Consider the following 22252-nt stretch of genomic DNA (forward strand, 5'->3'; position numbering starts at 1 on the left):
ATTATTTCTAGTTGCATGTATTTTTAGTACCACATTATAAAAAAAAAAAAACAAAAAAATCGTCCCAGAAATTATATATAATTTTAGTGTGAGCAACCCTTATCACTTAGGGGTATGAAAAATAGATGTTGTTCTATTCTCAGACCTACCCAATATGTATACAAAATTTCATAAAAATCGGTCGGTGACACGGTGACACGGGATTTTATATATTAGAGTTATATATTAGATGGTATTTCCGCCGCTGCTATTTATTGTTATTAAATATCCCTACTTGAGGGGAAAAATCTTTTATTACATTATTAAAGAGCATTTAAAATGAATTCCGGCAATAGAATAAAATTATATTTACGTTACATAAAAACTAATATCGATACCATAACATTTTTAATGTTTTCCTACAATTAAAACTATATTAAAACTGGTTTCCACGTCGTTATAATGGACTAGGAAAAAAATATTGAAATTAGCCCACGGTGTATGTCTTGCGCATAGTGTGGGTACATTTTATATCTCGGTATTTGATTATCTCCGAAACATTTATTTAATATTTAGTTTAAACAACTTTGACAACACGCCATAATCTCTAAATAAGCAAATTTCTTATGGTACTAGACAATTAAAAATAAAATTCTTATCCCTATAATTAATATTAATGCGAAAGTAACTCTGTCTGTCTGTCACGCTTTCACGTCTACTGATTTTAATGATATTTGTTACAGAGATAGAGTTAACCTTGAGAAAGAACATAGGATAGTTTTTTCCCGGACTTTTGAAGAGTTCTTTTGGAAACGCGATATAACCGACTTCGATGCGAGCGAAGCCGAATACATAAATAATATAGATAAATTAAACCCAGACAAAGAAAAAATCGATTGTCTCAAGCCACAAACATTTGTACTGAGTGGGAATCAAACCCACGACCGATGGCACAGCAGTCAGGGCTACTAACCACTAGGCCAAATGTACCCCCCAGTCTTACATTTCGACATGGAAATAAATACCTTAGACTATACTTCTAAAGGTTTTAAATAAACTTCACAAATAAACACATGTTTTTTTTGTAACCGAACGTCGTTAATTGTAATCACAACGTCTATATACCACGTAAACAAGTCATTGAATATAATAATTAATTCTTTAACTAATTAGTTGGACAATTACGTCAAAACGACGAGACACGTGATAAACAAAGTCTTTTCCTGAGGCAAGACTATTTGGTTATAGTTAATGACGTTGGTTACATGTAAACCAATTTTCTACTCGCACATCGTACTTCGATCGTTTAGGCTGGTTTCAATGCTGGATTGGAGTGTAAGGAACGTCCATACTATGCTGTAAATATGGTAAACTGTGAGAAGACTGAGTGAAAAATCTATTGAAAATCTTTATATATTTTTCTTGGGCTACGTTTTGATATTTTCCCACGTTTTTGTACTTATATTCACGTTCTTGTTTGTTTGTCGTTCCGGTTGGTTTTTTGTAACTCAATTTTCAGTGTATTCAAATAAGACAATGCAATTTGCAACTATAAAAATTTGAATATAGCGACATTTAATTTAAACGTGGGTATTTAGATTCTTTAAATTTATTAACTATTTGATATTATGATGTTTTTACTCAATCAGTCGTATGTCTTTCTGATATAATTCAACCCGGAGTGGCTTGTTTCCGGAGTAAACCGCATTCTTGTGAGATAAAACACTCACTTCTTTTGTTGCTTTTCCTTCAAACGATTTTTTTTCTTGGGTACTCTAAATATTATTTAAATCATTTTGAATATGGACCTTATGTGCATGAGAAGAGAACGCTCTTTTTTCTGTCAACTTCATATGCATCGCGGCTGTGAAACCAGCCTTACTATAACCGTATTGTTAAACTTGATCTATGAGTACTATGACGCGTGACGTCATACTTTGTGTTTCAATATATTTTACACGTGTTCACAACTTTGTTATGAACGGCTCCTCATTAAAGAAGGAGCATGTTTATGTTATTACGTAAAATGTATTAGAGTCTCGTCACTAAGCTAAAACTACACAAGTTTACCGATCAGAAGTTAAGCTACGCTTGATACGGTCGGTCCGTGCAAGGGTGACCATATGTATATCTCATCAAAAATTCCACCGAGTATCGAAGCCACGTTAAATTGTGGACCTCGACTGCTTTTTATTGCATCTTTGTTAGTGGTTACTTGTAGTCAGAAGCGTGAAAGTCTGATAACCAATCTTAATAAGAGGTATCATGTGGTCAAAAAATTTGAAGTAAGGTTTGACTAAAGATCATCCTAGCTTTTTCTCAACTTTGTTGGGATCGGCTTTCAGTCTAACCTAATCAGCTAAGTACCAGTGTTTTACAAGGAGCGACTGCCTATCTGACCTCCTCAACCCAGTTACCTGGGCGACACTAAACCCCTTGGTTACCTGATTGTCAGACTTTATTCTCAGACAGCTTCTTACTATAATTAAACCGATTGGATTAAAAAATATTTTCTGGTAGATCTATTTTTCAATTTGTTTCTTTTTGTGGGCCTCATAAAATTTAGAAAGTTTCCGACCAGGTACGATCTGATGGTGGCCAATAAATAAAATTGGGCAACACCCGCATCGTATCATGTCGCTTTAGACAGAAGCCACATTAACTGTTAATTAATTACTCGTTCATTTAATTACCTAATTAGATAAAGTTTATGTTGTGACCTGATTTCTTTACTGTTAGAAATTTTAATGAACAGCTGATTCACGATTTGGTAGTAAAAGATGAATTGGGCCCGTTGATAAGCTACATTTCTCCGACAGCTAAAGCGCAGTGATCCAATGCTTTGGCAAGTAAATGTCACGTGAATTGTCGGAAACGAATCTTGGTCCCTTATATTCACAAAAGCGATAGCTAGTTTATATCTGGAAATTAAAAAAACAGCAGAATTTGTGAAAAAATATTTGACAAGTAAGAAAAATGAGGAGAAATAATAAAATGTTAACAAAATAAGTACTCAACGAATATAAATTGACTAGGTTCATATTAAAGCCTCCGTTTACAAATAATTTTCGCCAAGAAAGAAGAAAGATTTAAAAAGGAAATTGTCCATACACTCCATACTTACTGTATGAAAAATGAAATGAATCGCGAAAAGTGAGAGGCCTTTGTCAAAAGCTTTCAAAGAACGATGATCTACATCTCCGTACAAATCAGTAGTTTAAATATTACCTGAGAATTATAACCGTATTGTATCTCCACCCAACAATCACTTGATTCGAATAAACTAAAGAAAAATATACGAAGAACTGTAATTAATTCTAATGATTGTACAGAAATTAGTCTACGATTTATCATACAATGGAATTTGTAGCGAGGCCGGTTTCTTTCTCATTGTGAATCTTTCTATTTATAGAATTGATATCGTAGCTCGTGGTTTACCTGATGACAGTCAGTGGGGACAGACGTGATGATGATGATGAATGTAAGATCTGGCTAAGCCATAACTGCACAAATAGATCGAATACAAGCTAGGGTAGATACGGTCGACCAGTTAATTTTTCAAGCTTAAATGATATTAATCCTTTTGTGTCGGGAGGTTTCACAAACATTCAAGTTACATGCCCTAAGATATCCAGACTCAGGATAAGCATTCGTGAATTACACAACCGTCCTACGTGGGGTTTGAACCCGCGACAAGCGCAGTGAGTTTGGCGTGGTGACCTCAATCACTCGGCTATCCATGCATTCCAAATTGACGGAATTTCGACCAAAATTTCATCGAAACATTAAAAGCTGTTGTTGTCAATCTTTTAAAAAGTATTCAACTCCATAATTTCCTTCTTTTCTTACGCTTGTATTTCTTCAAGGCCTTGTTTACTGAAGGTAGATACAGGTTCGGTCTCACCTCAGTCAAAGTACCAAGCAGTTTGTCTCAGTTGGCCTGACAGTTGGAAATCATATTCAAGTCATTACCGCGCACCGCTCATGACATGTAACCTTGAACTTGGTTAGCAGTAGGTGTCATTATATATTTACCTGTTTTGTTTATACTACATGAAAAACAACTCAACAACAAGTTTGGGATGATATATCATGTGTAGAATGTTGCTATTTCTGAAGCAAGAGGAAGCAAGTCTATTTTAATAGTTGTGTTAGTTCTCTCTTTGAAATTTTATTCAAACGATGTTAATTGTAGCAATGTAAATCCTAAAACATCTTTACCAATTACGATATATAATTATAATAGGGATGATGTCACTTTTTTTTTGCAGTGTCCGTCTTGTATTTTTTTGTATAATAATGGATACGTATTTTTTAATTTGTCCCGTAAACATAAATTGACCAAATTACAGTGAATGAAACTTACGTGTGACGTCACGATGAGAGTATAAATTTTACTCTATCGTTACGTCACAAGTACCCTCTCCTAAACTTTAAAGCAGTTAATCTTTGTCAATTCTAGTTTTTCTAGAAAAGGAAAAAATACGTGTCTCATACTTTTCAATTATCTAACTGAGGGACTAATGAGATTATTTCTTTTTATACCCAGTCATCATCATTATTCTACCGTCAGACTGTACTCAATAAAATAACATTTTTATTCTGGTATTTTTTTGTTTTGCTTTCATTCCACTAGAGAATATTAATACACGAAGTAAAAGTATTAACGCAATATGAACAGGATATGATTCTTATTGAAAGAGGAAAATACGTAATTGAAAACGCGGGACTTTATTAAGTACTTAAATAACAGTGATGTTAACCTACATTCACAGTGAGTGCATTGTAGGTTGAACCTAATTCATGTATCACGTTTTGAAGGTAACCGACTCCGCAAGTAACTTGACCGGCAAAAGGGATGATGACTGTGTATGTAAAATGTCTCTCAGTTAGATCATTGAAAAGTATTAGACAAGTATGTTTCCACAAAAAAACTGAAATTGACAAAGATTAAAGTTTAGGAGAACGTAACGGAGGCTTGCAACGTAAAGATATCGTAAAATTTATACTCAATCGTGACGTCACTCGTAAGTTTCAATCACTGTAATTTGGTCAATTTATGTTTGCGGAACAAATGAAAAAATACGTATCCATTATTATACGATAAAGTACAAGACGGACATTGGTAAAATATTGTCATCACCCTTTTTATGGATGCGTGACAGCAAGCAAGTCGGTATCGATCGTCGTCTCTTTTCCTCAATTGTAATCATCTATATTAATATTAAATAGCTAAAGACTTTGGTAGTTTAAATCTCAGGAACTACTGGCCCAAGTTACGCTATAGGATATAGTATACCATCAAACTTGCTAGGATTAATAGGAACGCAGTACTTAATTAAATATGAAACTGTTAATCCAATTTAAAAAGGTCCTAGCCTATATCTTTATAACAAGGCGGACAAAGTCGAGGGCTACAGTTATTTTTTTTAAGACGACTCCCGCATTAAGGAATTTAATATTTGTGTCGTGGGAGATTTTACAAATATACAATCCACATGCACAGGACATCCAGACTCAGAACAAGCATTCGTGGATCACACAAACGCTTGTCCTATACGGGGATCGAACCCGCGACACTTCGCGCTTAGTGGGTTTGGCGTGATGTCCTCAACCACTCGGCTATCAAACACAAATTACTACAAGAGTTGGCTGTACCTCAGCTAGTTACCCTGTTCGAATCATTATCTTTTATAGACAATACTTACACTGGGACTCATGAGTCAGTTCATAACTACCAGATGTTTGCCCCCTAAGTACAAGTCACACTTATACATCAAAACCACTTTTATAACCAAGTGTTAGAGTTCATTTTTGGTATTTCAAAGTGGAGGTCGTTTACGTGAATGACATTAAATTGGGTGCATGACTTGGCAAATTTTATGTCCATCGGTGAGAAACAATTGACGGGTGAACAGTCTCTTCGGCCTAGGATTTTCCCTAGCTATGTTGAGGTCGGCTTTAAGAATTCAGATATAGCTAAATACTGCCTTTTAGAATACATAAATCACATGCCCACAAACTCGAATCCAGAATCGAACCCACGACTATAAGTTTTAGTAAAAACACTTATAGAAACTAAGATATTACAAAATAGCTTTAAACAGTTGTAATAATACCTCTTTTGTGATTGTAAACCGTTTTGCATACAACTCTACGTGACAAACGTACAACTGACAACTGAATAAGGTAATCATATCTCATAGTGCGCGGGAAACACAGAAAACTAACTCTGTTCCGTCTGTTAAAAATGTCATCTAAGAAAATATCAACTGTTCAAATATCACCGTTCATAATGCAAGCGGATTGAGTGCAGAGTTCTAGTGACAAATAATAATAATAATATTCCACAAATTTGACACAACGCCATCTAGTTTCAAAGTGAGCAAAGCTTGTATTATGAGTACTAGACAACTGATAATACATACCTACATAATATAGATAAATTACACACAATTACAATGATCGTGCTCATCACACAAACATTTTGTCCTGGCAATCGAACTGACGACCTCCGGTATAGCAGTGATGGTCACTAACCACTAGACTTACAGATTAGTATAATTCTTCTTAAGTCTTATTTTACTTTTAAAAATCATTTCATACCTTGTCACAATCTTCATAATTCGTAACATCAAAGTAACGAGCGAACATACATTAAAATAATTTATAGATTAAAAAAATCTTGAAGTGAAATCGGGAAGTGCCTCAAAATTGATTTGCAAAAATCCGACCGGAACGACAAACAAACAAACAAGAAATTGAGTTTATAAAGACGGGGGAAAAATAACACCGACTGTCAAAATCTATACTAATCTATATCTATATACTAATATATAAAGCTAAAGAGTTTGTTTGTCTCATCTCAGGAATCAATCTCAGGAACTACTGGTTCAAATTGAAAAAATCTTTTTGTATTGAATAGACCATTCATCGAGGAAGGTTTTACTCTATATACCATCACGCTGCGATTAATAGGAGCGAAGAAACAATGGAAATTGTGCAAAAAACAGGGCAGGTATAAATAAAAATAACTTATATCTTCTAACCACGCGGACAAAGTCGCGGGCAACAGCCAGTTCAGTATAAACGTATTACAAACAACTCCTAACCGATCAGCCGTAGTTTTACTCAATGTTACGTGTACCGTGACTCACGGCGTCCCACTAAAGAGGCTGATTATCATAATTTTGTTCACAATACAAGTGTGTGGGATCCGTAACAGAGTAATTTGCTTCGAGTAGCTATTATAACAAGCGTTTAAACGCGATGACTTGTGTTATAATGTTTTGCGATGGATATTTGTTAAAATGCTCTGTCTCGAGGGATGTGGATTGAACTTTTCTCCCTCAAAAGAGATAAAATTAGAATATTTACGGCTATATTTTCTACAGTTTTAAGAAGATACAGAATCTTAACTTATCGTAAGTTTTATTTAGTCCGAAAACAGAGGTCCATAAAAGATGCAACGGTTTACTCACGTGTATTTATCGGGAACCGGAAGTCTATACTATGAGCTTCATAAAAAACTAATTAGCCCAAATTATTGGCTTTTACAATAAGACACATGTATGTTGCCCGCCGAAATATTATGCGATAGCTGTCTTGCTGTATTGTCCGCATTTAGGACTAAGCCGCTAAAACATTTATAAAAGACGTGAAGGAGACAAACTAAATTTAAATCGTTCAGTTTCTTCTTAGTTATGAAACAAACAGACAGGCAGTCATGCAGATTACACTTATAACACCCCTCTTTTTGCGTCGACGGTTAAAAGATGAGTTTGAGGACAATGTGCCTTCACCACAAACTTGACCTTCACTACAAGACGATGATAACTGTTGTTTTAAACTAAAAATAAAACAACAATTAGTTACACTAATCGGTACGTGACAAGCCAAAGATAAGACTGACGTTCCTCTTGTGAATGACTTGGCTTCACGTCACATATACACTAATCATTATGAGTGCTGAAACTAAAGAAAATAAAATCTTTTATATAACTCGGAGACGCTCAGTTCAAATTGTAATTATTATAAAAAAAACAACCTGTGTCGTAGGAGGGTTTGCACATACATTCAAGTCATATGCAAAAAGACACACAGACTTTAAACAAGCATTCATGGATCACAGTAATGCTTGACCTAACTTGTAAAAAATGCCAAGTCACTTCCATTAGGTTGGTCTTGTTGACCAACAATCGAAAATTCATTCAGTTAAAATCAGTTGAATTATAATAACATCAGTAATTAATTAATTCATGCGAAACTACATAAATAAGTCAACTCCGTTCTTATACTCCCTTTTTTTTTTTTTTTTCCGGGGTGAAACGCTAATGTCTTCAACCCACGTCGAGGGCACGGCGTGGGGATATGTCGGACTTCCACCGACTAAAAACACCCCGGGCCCCTTCTACTGCTTTAGCCAGAGTCACGGGATCGCTCGCGCATACTCTGCGCGACTCTGGCTGGCTCTAGTCCTTTGGACTCCTTCTCAAGGGATACTTCTTACACTTATACTCCCTGCGTGTCCACTAATGGCAACCTTACCACTAGTGTACTTTAAAAGAGTGTAGTTTGTTAATGGGCTATTAACTCAAAAATATAAAAAAACACTAACATTAAAGGATGTTAGTCCTTTTCCCAATCCTAAAAGCTATGTTTATACAGAAGAAAATGTTGCATCTCTCCGTTTTTATTTTACTCTTTTAAGACCCATTATGCCCTGCTATACTGCTAAGCAAAACTCTTATTAACTCTCGATATTTCTCTATTCTATCCAGAGCCACATCAAAAAAATTCGCAAGTCACTATTTTTGCCTTGCATTTACCTGTCTCCGAAGACAAAAAAAGTGTTGTATTTTTTGGGTATGTTTGAGTATTACCTACTTAAATGCCTATATAGGCATAATCATAATATCCATCAGCTCGTAAATACTTCTAAATACTGCATCCATAATGTCTCACGAATGTAAGCTAATATGCGTATCGTGCGATCTATGATATAACTCGGCGGTGCTACAACCAGCGCTCGCGTCCTCGGCAGTGAGCGAGGCCAAGTGCGCGCGCGCCATTTATTCAAGTGTGTGTGGTGCAAGTGTAAGGAGGTCGTTGTTTTTTGGTTGTATGTGAGATGTATGAATGACTTTTTTTGTTTATTTAAAATGTTTAATTTATATGATCCAACTTCTTCCACTTTATAGGTCTTTAAAAAAAAATAGACATAGATGCTTAAACTTTCCATGTCAAAAAGAACATATACAACGGTTAATTATTATCACAAAAGGCCGAAAACTCGTCTCGCTAAATCCAAACCAAATTATTGTTTAATGTTTAATCCATTTGTACCTGTATCACAAAACAATAATAATTCAAGAATATCTAAAAACGTTGTACGCCATGCCGTTGCCATAGCAACCGTGACTGTTAGGTGCTGTGACCGTTTAAGTATCCAATATGCTCGTCACTTGCACCACACAAACGCAACTGATTGGACTATCGTTTTGACCACGTGACTCGGGTATCTACGACTGCACGCTTTTAAATAATAGACGAAGGTGCTCCCGAACAATACTTTGGAATTCGGTTCAAAATGAAGAATAACAAAAAACTGTAAAAGTTTAATCCCGAGAGATAATGTAGCTATGTCTGTAAAGGTCATTTATAAAATTAAAGGCTGTCTTTAAAATAGCGAATGTTAAACTTTGTACTACTTATTAATACATATATGAAGTTGGTATTAATATTTTGATTGTTTTAGACCATTTCAAACCAAATGGTGATTACTTGGCATCAATAATAAAAATCACCAAAGTGCACCTACGCAAAAAACCTGCAAGAAACATTTTCGAAAATAAAGTCGAATTGAGAATCTCCAACTTTTTTGTAGTCGGTACAAAATAAAATACATAATATGGTCTTTTAATGGGTTATATTAAGATGTGATAATCAACTCCGATCTTTAAACTTCGAATGTTCGTTGAACAATTTTATAGAGGTACGTAAACAATGAAACTTTTTTGAGTAAAAATAAAACCTCATTATTAAATCAAGCATACAACCCCCTCACATACTGTAAATGTTTATTAATTTTCTTGATTTAAATTGATTTTTGATAGAAAAAAAGAGGGAACGACGCGGGGAGTCAGATTGAGCGGGAAATTCAGATGTCAAGTTACGACTGACTGGAAAATAAAGAATTTCATAAAGTCACGTTGGTGTTATATTTTCTGAGTATCCTTATACTAATATAACAAACGTGAGTTTATAAGTAAGACATAGTTGTTTGTCACTCTTTCACGCAAAAACCACTTGACGCATTTTAATGAAACAAATAGCTTTTGTCCTGAATTCAGGTTCTCGTCAGATCATTTCATATTTTTCAGGGCAAGTGGAGCCACTGGCAACAGCTAGTTTATACATGTAACTGTTTATAATTCAAAGCGTTTTATGCTCCACTTGATAATATAATATTAATGACTACACATGTATTATTTCCCTCACGTAGAGAACTATGAACAAAACAAAGGACTGCGCATGGTTTGTCCTGGCATTCATTACTAATGTTTACTCAGCTCAAAGAGAGGTTCTTGTGTTAAATATTAGTCATTTTCATTATCTATTGGGCATTTTTCTGTGTAGTTTATATTCTGTATATGTAGCCCTATATTATGTATGTGTTTAGAAATATATAAGCATATTTATCATTCGTCTAGTACCAGGGCCGGATCTAGGGGCCCAGAGGCCACGGGGCAAGGAGTGGGGGCCACCGCAAATTAGTTTAATTCCTGAAAAATTAATGGAGCTTTTGTTTAGATGCATAAATGCCAATCATTTTTCTCTATTGTGGAGGCCCCGGTTGCACTTTTTTCCTTTTTTATCGGGAATGCTGGGCCCCTAGGCACTGGCACTGTCTAGTTACTCATAATACAAGCTTTGCTTAGTTTGAGACTAGATGGCGCTGTGTTGTGATTTATATTTCGCTTGCGTTTTGCGTGAAGATAATATTAGAAAAGTTTTTTAACCTCATCATTTTTGTAACACATTTCATTACTGTTGTGCTTTTATTAATAATAGCGTGATGCTTTGATAGTTATATCCTCAATAAATGGACAATCTAACACTGGATAAATTTTTGATATAAGACCGTTATGATCTGAGATTTTCCCGTTCAAACGAACAAGCAAACTCTTCAGCTTTATAATATTAGTAGTTATAGTATATTATCTTTCTCAAACCCTTTCTTTTACTTATATGTTTTTATATGCAGTGTATGTGTCCGTTTATGGAGTTTCTTGCCGGTTCTTCTCCACAAGAATGACACTTTGAACCGTGCAACTAGAGTCAGTAATGTAACGTTTTACAGGTGCCTGAGAAACGGGTATTTGATATTTAAAAAAAATGATTTTCATTTTACTTCTGTTTTTTCAGTTGATCTAAATACTTCCTTCTAGATCTTTCTCTTCGCCTTCTTCTATATATTTAATCTTATTTGTATATATTGGTGTCTATTGATGTTAAATTTGACCCTGTTAAAGCGGCTGGTTACGTAACAGTTTACGGAACGATTAATAATTTAACTAGATAGTAAATGTGCGTTCCGACTTCATTATGATATTGCACCATATTATAGAACCTCAAAATTAATCTGTTACTCTACAAATAATAATTTAATTAGTTTCAAAAACAGGATTTTGACAAATATACGTATTAATGATTCAGTTAAAAAAATTGATCTATTTTCATTCTAGACTTAATAATATTTGGACGCTGGAAACAGTAGAATATTATGGACTTTATTTTATGTAACACCTGTTGTAACAATATTCTTCCAAATAAATAAATTATTATTATTATTATTATTATTATTATTATTATTATTGAATTGCGCTCTTTACCCCCAGATCTTTAATCAAAGCCTAGAATTAATTAGAGTTATGTATATTATTGAGAATCCCTTGTAATATGATTGCTTGTTTGTCTGTGTATGTGACAAGAAGCGATCCTGTCTAATGTACTTCATGTAATATTTTGTTTGTCTGAATGTTTATCACTCTATCACGCTCAAACGGCTAAATCAATGTTGAGGAAGTTTAGAATTTAGTAAGCTAATAGCCTGGATCATCACATCATTCTCAAAGAGAATTGCGGAGCACAACTAGTAGAAAATACAAAAAAAAATAATGAAAAAGAAAACGCAATTTTTAAAGTATTCCAGAACAAGGAATAATATTTCAGTATTGGCCAGAACCCTCATTTCCCGAATCGAACTCGCACTTATCCATTTTTTTTACATTTCAAGAAACCAGTATGCCTATTATTGTACGTACTTTACATAAATATATGCGGCCTTGGACTTGTGTTTGTGAACACGCGAACATTTGCCTTACGCACTTCTATATTTACTTGATTTTTATTAAAATTGCCTAAACACCTTGACCTATTATTTTTTACGTGAATCTGGTTTGAAAAACCTGCCTGCTAGCTACTGCCATCTAGCGGTGCTAAAGTAAAATTGGAGTTAATTGTCTCGGTTTTAATTATTGCTTTTGAGGAGGCGCTGTGTGTGGGTGAATGTTGTTACTTTATGTAGAGACGCGTTCCCATAATGATGAGATATCTATGTGATGCATGAATGCTTGTTCAACCTATGTCTGTAATAAGAATTTAACTTCACAGTGCGGGAAACAAGTTTGTGTAAAGAACAGCTTTCATATTTTGTCACACACCAAGTATAAACTATAAAATAACTGTATACAATTTTTACTACAGACATTACTACATAAAATTTTCTGAAATCCAAATTCCGGTAAAATATGTATATTGTGGAAATCAAATAGTCAGTTTCGATTTTTGAAAAAGCAATCACCACCATTGTACATAGCCAACATAGCTAAAAAAAATGATTAATTATTCTTTTCAAACATTTCTTTATTATAACTCGCTTTGCTGTTTTAACCAACTTCAAAAGTAGGTTTTCAATATGATCGTGCTTATTTTGTACTAGGATCTAAAGTACAAGATCCGCTTAGATTAAAAGGTAATCGAATAATCGTTACAAGCGTAACGTGTACATCTCAAGGTCATGGTGATTTCTTTGGAAAACAATAGGATGAATGCATTTGGGTAATTCCTAAAAAAAACCATTATTACTATTACCGGTTTCGCTTCTAAGAAAGGGCCTATCTGTCAGATTAATATCCGATGCCGTTATACGTCACACAGTGGAAACGATGATTTTAGTCCAACTCGGAACCAATTCACTTTTTTTTACTTTTTTCTTTATGAGCATGGACAGACCTCATTGATCCTAATATTTAATACTTTGTGCAGAAAACTATGTTTTGTTATTTTTTGTATGGAGCGGATCAAATTAAATAAAATCATCGTTTTTACCCAATGTGCGCTGTGTTCAGCGTTGTCACACTTCGACAACTGCAATAATATTACTCTCAGAAGTATTGGTTAACCTCCAGGAATGTATGGGAAGTGTTATGAGCCAAGTTAACCTCTTTATTTGTGTAGCCTCTCACATACCTTCTCTTAAAGGAAGTGTAGATGAAAGGATTCCGTAACGAAGAGAAAAATTATATTCTGTTACGATGACTCTTCTTCCTGTCTGTACGTCTGTATGTCACCAAAGTTTATAATGTAAGAATCGTGATACAGAACCACAGATGGTAAAATTCGATCAAAATTATCTGTTAATACAGTCACAAAGATGATATTTTTTATTGAAGTTTATTTAGCTTGTTTATATGTACTCAGCCAAGTACAGGACAAAAATGTATAGTCGATATATAGCTAATTAGGTCTCACGGTAGTAGTCGATAGGGGCTTGCGATTTCCTAGATACCTTTTACAATAATGTAAGTAATTAAAACAAATCGTTTAAGATCCAGTAAGTAACCTGCTGTGAAAAGTTTCGCTTTATTAATAAGTATGTTATAAGTATAAAGTGAGCCGCCCATGACCCATTTCTCTCTCGGACTTGGCTGTCACCGCTGCCGTGTGCCCAGGCCTGCCCAGCAACAGTGCACGCTACAATGTTGCTTGCTAATTTAAATTTCTGCATTGTCAATGTCCGAGGTCAAATTACAATCGAACATTATGGATGCAGGAGTAAACGATTTAATTTTTTGATCTCATTTCATGTTTTATTAAGACCTAGAGATTCAATAGAGAGTTAACGCCATGGTTGTTTTTAATAGGGTATTTTTCTGGTTACAAAAACGACTCCCGCAGTAAGGATTTTAATCCCTCTGTCGTGGGTATTCACAAACATACAAATCACGTGCTGCACGCGGGGATCGAACCCGACTCCAATCTCTCAGTGGGTTTGGCGTGGTGACCTCAATCTCTCGGCTACTTCGTGCATTCAGAACAACAAAAACTGTTTGTCCATCGGACAGACTTCCAAAAAATATTAGACACGTATTTTATCTTTCATGTAGGTTTTATTCAAAACAGACGTTTACTTGGATGACATTTCCAGCCATTGAGATTTAAAACTACGTTTTTCTTACTTGTATACAATAATTTACAATTATTATTTTATTTATTTATTTTTAATTTAAACCAGTCGCCACTCTATCTACCTATATTTGAAACAAATACTAACCTAGCCCAACACGGAAATTCGTACGCGGAACTAATATTCTAGACATAGGAGTTACATTATTATAACCAACATTCAAATTGCAATTTTTGACTCACACTGCAACAAGAATTCAAACTTTCGCTTCCAGATATAAAGTTGAAAATCATTTGTCAAAGCTTACACGTTATATATTGACAGTATAATTGCTATGATTGATTCGCAATTGTTAATTATTCACATTCATTTCAATCTGAATATTTTTATCAACTGAAACACCGTTCTTTGCTCCTTGAAAAAGATATTTTATCTGTTTTTAAACACAACATAGCTTGAAGATACTAATAATGAAAACTCTTAAACGCCGTAGGTAATCGATTTTTATAATGATAAAAAAGCGACTCTCGCACTAAGGAATTTAATCCTCGTGTCGCGGGGAGTTTCACAAGCATTCAAGCCACAGTGTATTAAGACACCCTAACTCAATATTAGTATTTGCGAAACACACAAATGCTTGCCCTATGCGGGGATCGAACCTGCGCACAGTGGGTTTTTCGTGGCAACCTCAACCACTAGACCATCCATGCAGTCTTTTTTTCATTATTATTTTTCTTAACTATTTCCCTATGAGATCCTCTTTCTAGTGATTCTAGACTTAAAGTAATAACAAATAGGGTTTACTTTCGCAATCAAAATACGAAATTATAATTCCTTATATTTCAAGTAAATTCGTCAAAAAGTCCGAAAATCAGTACTGCGGCAAACCTTTGTTATTAAATAATCGAAGTTATGACATAAGATATAGCCTGCTCTAAATACCCGCGTAACTATTCAGCACTCTTACTAAAAGCCTACAAGAAACATTGATATCGTTGTTAGAGAGAAACAACGCTATACACGGCGTAGCACTTCATCCCGCTCACACACTGATACAGTTCTGTATTCAGAGTTTGTGGTACTGGCTTAGTATCAGACAATTCGTGCTTGATAATATCCTAGAATTCAGCGTGACCGAACTTGCATCTCATTAATATAATCTGTCTAGGAGTGAATACTAGACTGCACGATCAGTTGTAAAGGTCGCCATGGCAACCAATTTTGCGTGACGGTTTAATTGAATAATAACATCGCGAAGTATAAAAAGTCGCGAAATTAATTTCTGAGGAAAATCGCAGTTGTATTTTTTTTATTAGATCTTTACCAAATTCAGAGTTGAAAAGGGTGGAACTTGTTACATGGGGGATAATGACGTTACTTGTCGGTACAGGATGTACCGATACTGTCATCATCATCGGCCTAGCCTTTTCCCAACTATGTTGGGGTCGGCTACCAGTCCAACCGGTTTCAGCTAAGTACCACTGTTTTACAAGGAGCGACTGCCTATCTGACCTCCTTAACCCAGTTACCTGGGCAACACGATACCCCTTGGTTAGACTGGCTGTCAGAATTTTTCAAGCTTCTAACTACCTGTAACGACTGTCAAAGATGCAGGAATAACAGCCGGGACCCACAATTTAACGTGCCTTCCGAAACACGGAGGAACTCTTTATGACAAAGATGGTCACCCATCTACGGACCAACCGCGTCAAGCATAGCTTAACTTGTGATCGAATCACTTATGCGGTTATAGCTTAGCCACGAGCTCCTCATCTGATACTGTCACACGAGTTTTTAACTTACTGCATGATGAATAGTTTTTGTTAATGTATCTGAAGGACTCATTAGATTTTTTAGTCATACACCTTATTGTCGCATTAATGAGTAACGCAGTGAAGATTTTAAAAAATGGAAGTTATGCTAGTGCATCAAGGGTTTCTTTTCACCACAGAATACTTAAATAAAATGTGATTTGGTAGAAGAAAGTAACACTAAGGATTTTCGTTCGTTTAACACTTGTTCTAAAAATATTTGTTTTAGACCAAATATCAGGATTCTCAGTTATAAATTCAAAGAACTCAATTGGTTGTAATTCCATTTGAGATAGACAAGTATTTAGGTAGATATATAGGTTAGATATTTATAGATAGGTCATTATAAAAAAAAACTGTTAACTAAAATAACATTTTGATTTGTACGCAACGCATTGTCTACTAAATAACCACGCCTACTACCGTCAACGGCAACAACCAGTGTTAATACCACGAGCATTAAAACTAGGATCCATTACCTTTACGAACGAGACAGCGCACTATGCGACGTATAACGTCATCCCGCTCACACAAGACGAGAGTGTAGAGTAGGAGGCAGTGGTAGGAGGCAAGACAAATATACTTAATCTTATCTACGAAACGTATTTATGTTTTGCATTAAGACATTTTTGGTTGCAATCGTTCTATCTGAGTTGATAACTAGAAGGCTGCGTTTGGTCGTGTTGTATTCCAAATTCTGTGCACGATTTGAATACGTTTGTGTCTATGTTTACTTGCTTATTATAAAGGACTAGCTATTGCAAGTGGTTTTGCTCACCTGGATGTCGGTTGCGGCTGTAAAATCATTACCTATGAGGAAGTCGGATAAATTAGCTTGTGCGTTAATCAAAGGTGACAACTACCTCTATACTAAATTTTATCGAAATCGGTCGAAATGCTTAGCCGTGAAGAGGTGACAAAAATACATAATGACATTAGACGGTAGAACGAAGAGATACTTATAATACAACTAAGAACTGGCAATTCTTGTTAGAATAAGGCAAGACTTTTGGGAAAGCATTTTTGAAATAGGTATATAAAACAGGGAATGAATGAGTGGTGAGAAGTTCTTACACTGTTAACGGATACACCTGTCTATTGCATTTTTCACGGGCAACTTTCTGATCAATAACTATGATTTTTCTATAAGCATTCTTTTGATATATCACCCATCTACGGACTAACCGAGTCAAGCGTAGCTTAACCTGTATTCACTTATACAGTTACAGCTTTGCCACGAGCTCCACGGTGGTTCTAATCAAGCTTGTTAATTATATGCAAAAGCTAATGGATTTTACTAATACTACAAACAATATAATTATTATTGTCCAAGTAGGCCGTGTGGAATTTCGTAAAACAGATCTAGGATATGAATTGTAATTGGACTACATTCATATCTCATTATGTTTAGTATTAAAACGTAAACGAGCAAATGTAGAGAATACGGTTTTTAGCAGTACACCTGCATAAGTGTAATATATAAATTGGAATAAGGAAGATTTCTCAAAGTTGAACAGCTCTCTCATATTATAACCCACATGAAAAATCATCTATAACAAAATTGCTGAGAATGAAATGTATTAATTGGGATTCTTTTTCGACAATGGGATTTCCAGTTTCCATTTTCCCACCAATTTTGTTTTCAAACAAAGCTCAGAACTCTCTTGATTGTGTCATCTATATCCTATTTCCGAATTTCCTATTGAATCCATCCAACATTTTTTAGAGTATATTTGAAAACATTCGTTTATTCGTACGCACTTTCATTCCCGTTTTTCCTTTCATTTGCTCAAACGATTTTCAACACTAATTATTTATACAATTTAATGTTTAAATTAGAATTAAGCTAATCAGCATAATGCAATGTCAACCCAATTTTATACCACCAAACTATTGAATACGTTTTATTAAAACATTACATAGTTTTTTGGAACCATATTGTCACCAAAATCGCTCAACAAATAAAAACCATACATACATATCTCTCAATTAAAATAAAAACTTTAACTTTAACTAATTAATACGAGGTACAAATATATGGATTTAATCTACAAAGATTGTAAAACAGCCGCGTAATAACAAAACGCACACGTTTGAATAAATTACAAAAAAAATCAAACCTATTTGAACGTTTCAGCGCCCTTAAAGTACCTAAAGCATAGAAAGTATAGAAATAAATTATGGTAATCCGTCGGTTATCGTACGAGGTACAAGGCCCCGAACCCGCGACCTCGTACCCACTTCGGAAGTCAGCTGAACCTTCAGCGCCCGACGTATTCCGTCAAACGGTTATAATGCGTTATATTTTCTCACCACCATGAGTTCAGCAGAGATTAATGATTTCCTACAAGATTAGGAAATGACGTCAAATATTTTTATTAAGGTTACTTATAATAGTGGTTATTATAATTATTATAACTGACAGTTCTGTGTCAGTGTCAGCCATGGATTTAGTAAAAAAAAGTGACTCCCATAGTAAGGAATTTGATCCTTGTAACGCAGGGGGTTTCATAAACATTCAAGTCTCATGATTAAAGACACCCAGACTCAGGACATGCTTTTCTTGATCTTCAGTCCAGTGCGAGTTGCAACACATTGCTGTGCCAATTACTTTGGCTGAAGGGGCTGGCATCATCGCCAGGGATTCTCGCCTCATCTAGCTGCGATTTTGTTGTAAAAATTGTAACAATGCATGCAAGTGTCAAAGAAACCCTAACAGTATATTTTCATAATTAATATCAGTAGTAGCGATCTTTTTCTAATCCGTAGAAAACTGAATACAGGGAGGCGGTATTCGGATTAGACGCGTGTCACTATTAAGACATGGCGATCAATATTACCTTATTTGCACTTTTATTTATCGTCTCTCTTCCTTAGATTTCAATACAGTGGCACCTCGTTCTTAATGTCTGTGTTCCTTGTTTGAGACCTCTACGCTCCATGGCTATCGCCCGAAGGGTAGGCAGAGGCATAGGTAACACATAATTATAATAGCGTGATGCTATTTTAATAAGAATAATTTAGAAAATTATGGCGAAGGAAAAAATCGGACCAGTACGTGTTTGACACGCTATGGGCCTATACAAACTCAACTTAATAAAAATTGTACGAAAATCTTTGTGTGAAAGTTTTAAAAGTGCTTTTATAATTTGACCAGCTGTCATCCAGGGGCCTGTCCGCTAAAAATCGATATGTGTCAATTCAGGTCATAAACTATGTGTGTACCAAGTGTCGTTTAAAGCCTTTCAGTGGGTTTTGCGTGAAAGAGGAACAAAAGCCATACTTTCGCTTTTATATTATTAGATTGGATTAGATCAGACTCAGATATTGAATGAGAGAAAACAACTGTTTTCTTTTTGATTTTTAAATTTATGGTAACTCATGTTCCTGTAGCATACTTACTATGCAAATGTAGATTTTATTTTTGGTGTAGCTGTGTTCCCGATCTTCGCTACCTATACGAATGAAATTTTGGAATTGCATCTAGAGTTCCTGAAAAAGGCAAACTTGAAATAAAAACTCTTTTGGTTTGATTTTGTTTTAAATCAGCCACACAAAAACTTGTAGGTTATATTTATAAATTACACTTTTCTAATAGATAATGAATACAATTTTAGTTTGTCCTTAAAAATCACCGTAAACGCATAACCCCTGCAAATAAATTCTAATATACATATATTTTGACAGTCGTTTTTAACTTTCGTAAGAAGATTTTTTGACATTAATGGAGGCATTATTCAATACTCAATACTCAATACGTTTATTGCATTCCACAATGTGAACTTAGGTGGTAGGTACACAAGATACATTCGTTTTGGAACATTGTGGGCCCTGTTGGGCATTCTGTCGATCATTTCCCATATACCTCATCATCTAGTGTTTTTTTTTAAACCGACTACCGCATTCTTTGGGTTGCGGGGTAGTCCACAAACATTCAAGTCACATGCACAAAAACACCGAGACTCAGAACAAGCATTCGTGGATCACACAAATTCTTGTCCTACGCGGGCATCGGACTCGCGACACAGTGTGTTTGGCTTGGTGACCTCAACCACTTTGCTATCATCAGTCTAGACCGACGGCCATCCTTGGCTGCAGGCTTTATTAGACTGGGATCCTATGACAGAGATCAGTGTGTCTCGAGACGCGGACTGCGCGCGCGCCACCGAACGAGTCTCGATCGAATTAGAAACATATTTTTAAATTATTCACATCGGTCTCCGATTACGACAGCTGTGTTTGTTTTTATATTTCAAAGTTGATACTATTTGGAGTTTTATCAATATGAGGGAATTGAATGGTGAGTATGTGTGTTGTATCTATGCTTTTAAAACGGATTTTTTTTATCTGTCAAAGGGTTCTTGCATCTGGCAACATTTTTTTTCATTTTTGTATGTAGTAAGAATATAAAATTTTGATTATTTACGAAACATGTCACGTTATGTAATTGCATGAAATATAGGGATCGTCTTGAGGGTTACCGTACTAAGACTCAGCTCTCGGCTTGTCTATCAGAAGGCTGTGATAGTTAGACAGTTGAATTTTCACATTTCTACTATTATTAGAGACATGCGTGATTCTATTCGTAATCTTTTACACTATTCGTAATCTTTTAAGCATTTTGCCTACACTAATAAATTGGAAATATCAGTACAGGATAAAACGAAGTTTCAAATTAAACTAATTTGATTTAATTCATCGGCAATTGTAAATAGCAGAATTGAATCCCAGGGAGGCTGTTTTACTTATGGTTGTTTTTCAATTATAATCTTATTAATGAAAAGAATAAGGATTCTTATTAGTTGTAAAAGAAAATATTCATTTTCCTTTATCCATTTTTAATTACTTTTAACTATTTCTCATAAATGACTTATCCTGAGCGAGTTTTTAGAGTTACTTTCTTGAAGGGTAAAAATACAACCCTAACACTAAGGCTAGGATGTCTCATATTTTTTCTAACTGTACTCTATACAGACGCAGTCAGATTCTACTTCCAGTTTAGGGGATTGAGCTCGTTATCGGTTCATTTCTGACAAGTCCTTTTGGCACTTGAATAGGTACGGTCATCTTGCCAATGAGTAGTCCGCCCGTGAGTTTTCAGTGGGATGTATTCCAGATTAGAAAACCCAAAGAATTGTTACGTGTTTGTGTATGAATTATTGTAACGACAAAACAAATATAATGATATGATATTTTTAAGTTATTCTATAGCGAAAACCGGTGTTGTGCGAGTCGGACTTGCGAGTCTGAGGGTACTGTACATATAAGACGTAATAAAAACGGATCGGGTGACAAGTCAATTTGTGGTCACCCCCACAAATTTATGTGTCATCAGCCATATTAGAGCCTGTAGAAAGTGTGCTTTTCTTTGTTCTTTATTGTTAGTGTTTCTTGTTATAGAAGCATTAAACATTGAAATATCACCAGTGACGAACAGAAGGATAGATAGCGGTGTCTTAGTAAAGGGTTCCGTACTTTCGTTTTTGCTCTTTACCGACTCCTAATAACGGATTTCAAAATTTTCTTAAGCAACTTGAAAACCACACATGATCATTTTAAAATCGGTATCGGTATGGGTACCAATCTATAAAAATAACTTAACACCCAAAATTAATATTCTAGTAGATAAACTTCTCTTTTTTAAACTAATTCCTATTTTAACCTGCCCCTTTGTAGTAAAATCTTGTGTGATCAATCTGACCTAATTTCCAGAATTTACTAATGTGATTACTACGTAATGTGATTCTGGGTAGAAGACGGACTGATCTGATGGTCGAAGGTCGCCATAGGAGTTCTGGAGAGGGAGGAAAACCCCATGGGATCAGGAATCCGGGAATGTTTTTTCAAATACTTTCCTAAATATGGAAAGCAAGCTGAAAACCTTTTTTGTAATGCTTATTTATTTTGTTGTCACATGAAAATTTGAATGTTTATTAAGTGTTTTAGTGGCGCTCTGGAAGGTTAAAATAAGCCCGGTGTGAATAAATTTGGC

At 35.1% G+C, this 22252-nt stretch overlaps 1 protein-coding gene across 3 annotated transcripts in view; it reads left to right on the top strand.

Annotated features, from left to right (window-relative positions):
* The window catches only part of LOC113503716, a 55055-nt gene that overhangs the window by 12316 nt on the left and 20487 nt on the right, over positions 1-22252 (top strand). The window contains exon 1 of one of the 3 annotated variants that reach the window (XM_026885791.1): positions 20305-20560. The exons of the other annotated variants lie outside the window; for them this stretch is intronic. Within the exon in view, the coding sequence (XP_026741592.1) occupies positions 20545-20560 (16 nt within the window). The 5' untranslated portion in view covers positions 20305-20544. Of the gene's footprint in view, positions 1-20304; positions 20561-22252 lie in introns of those variants that run through there. 3 annotated transcript variants of the gene reach the window in all.

The sequence above is a fragment of the Trichoplusia ni genome, chromosome 20, assembly GCF_003590095.1.
Source record: "Trichoplusia ni isolate ovarian cell line Hi5 chromosome 20, tn1, whole genome shotgun sequence".
In the NCBI taxonomy this organism is placed as follows: domain Eukaryota; kingdom Metazoa; phylum Arthropoda; class Insecta; order Lepidoptera; family Noctuidae; genus Trichoplusia; species Trichoplusia ni.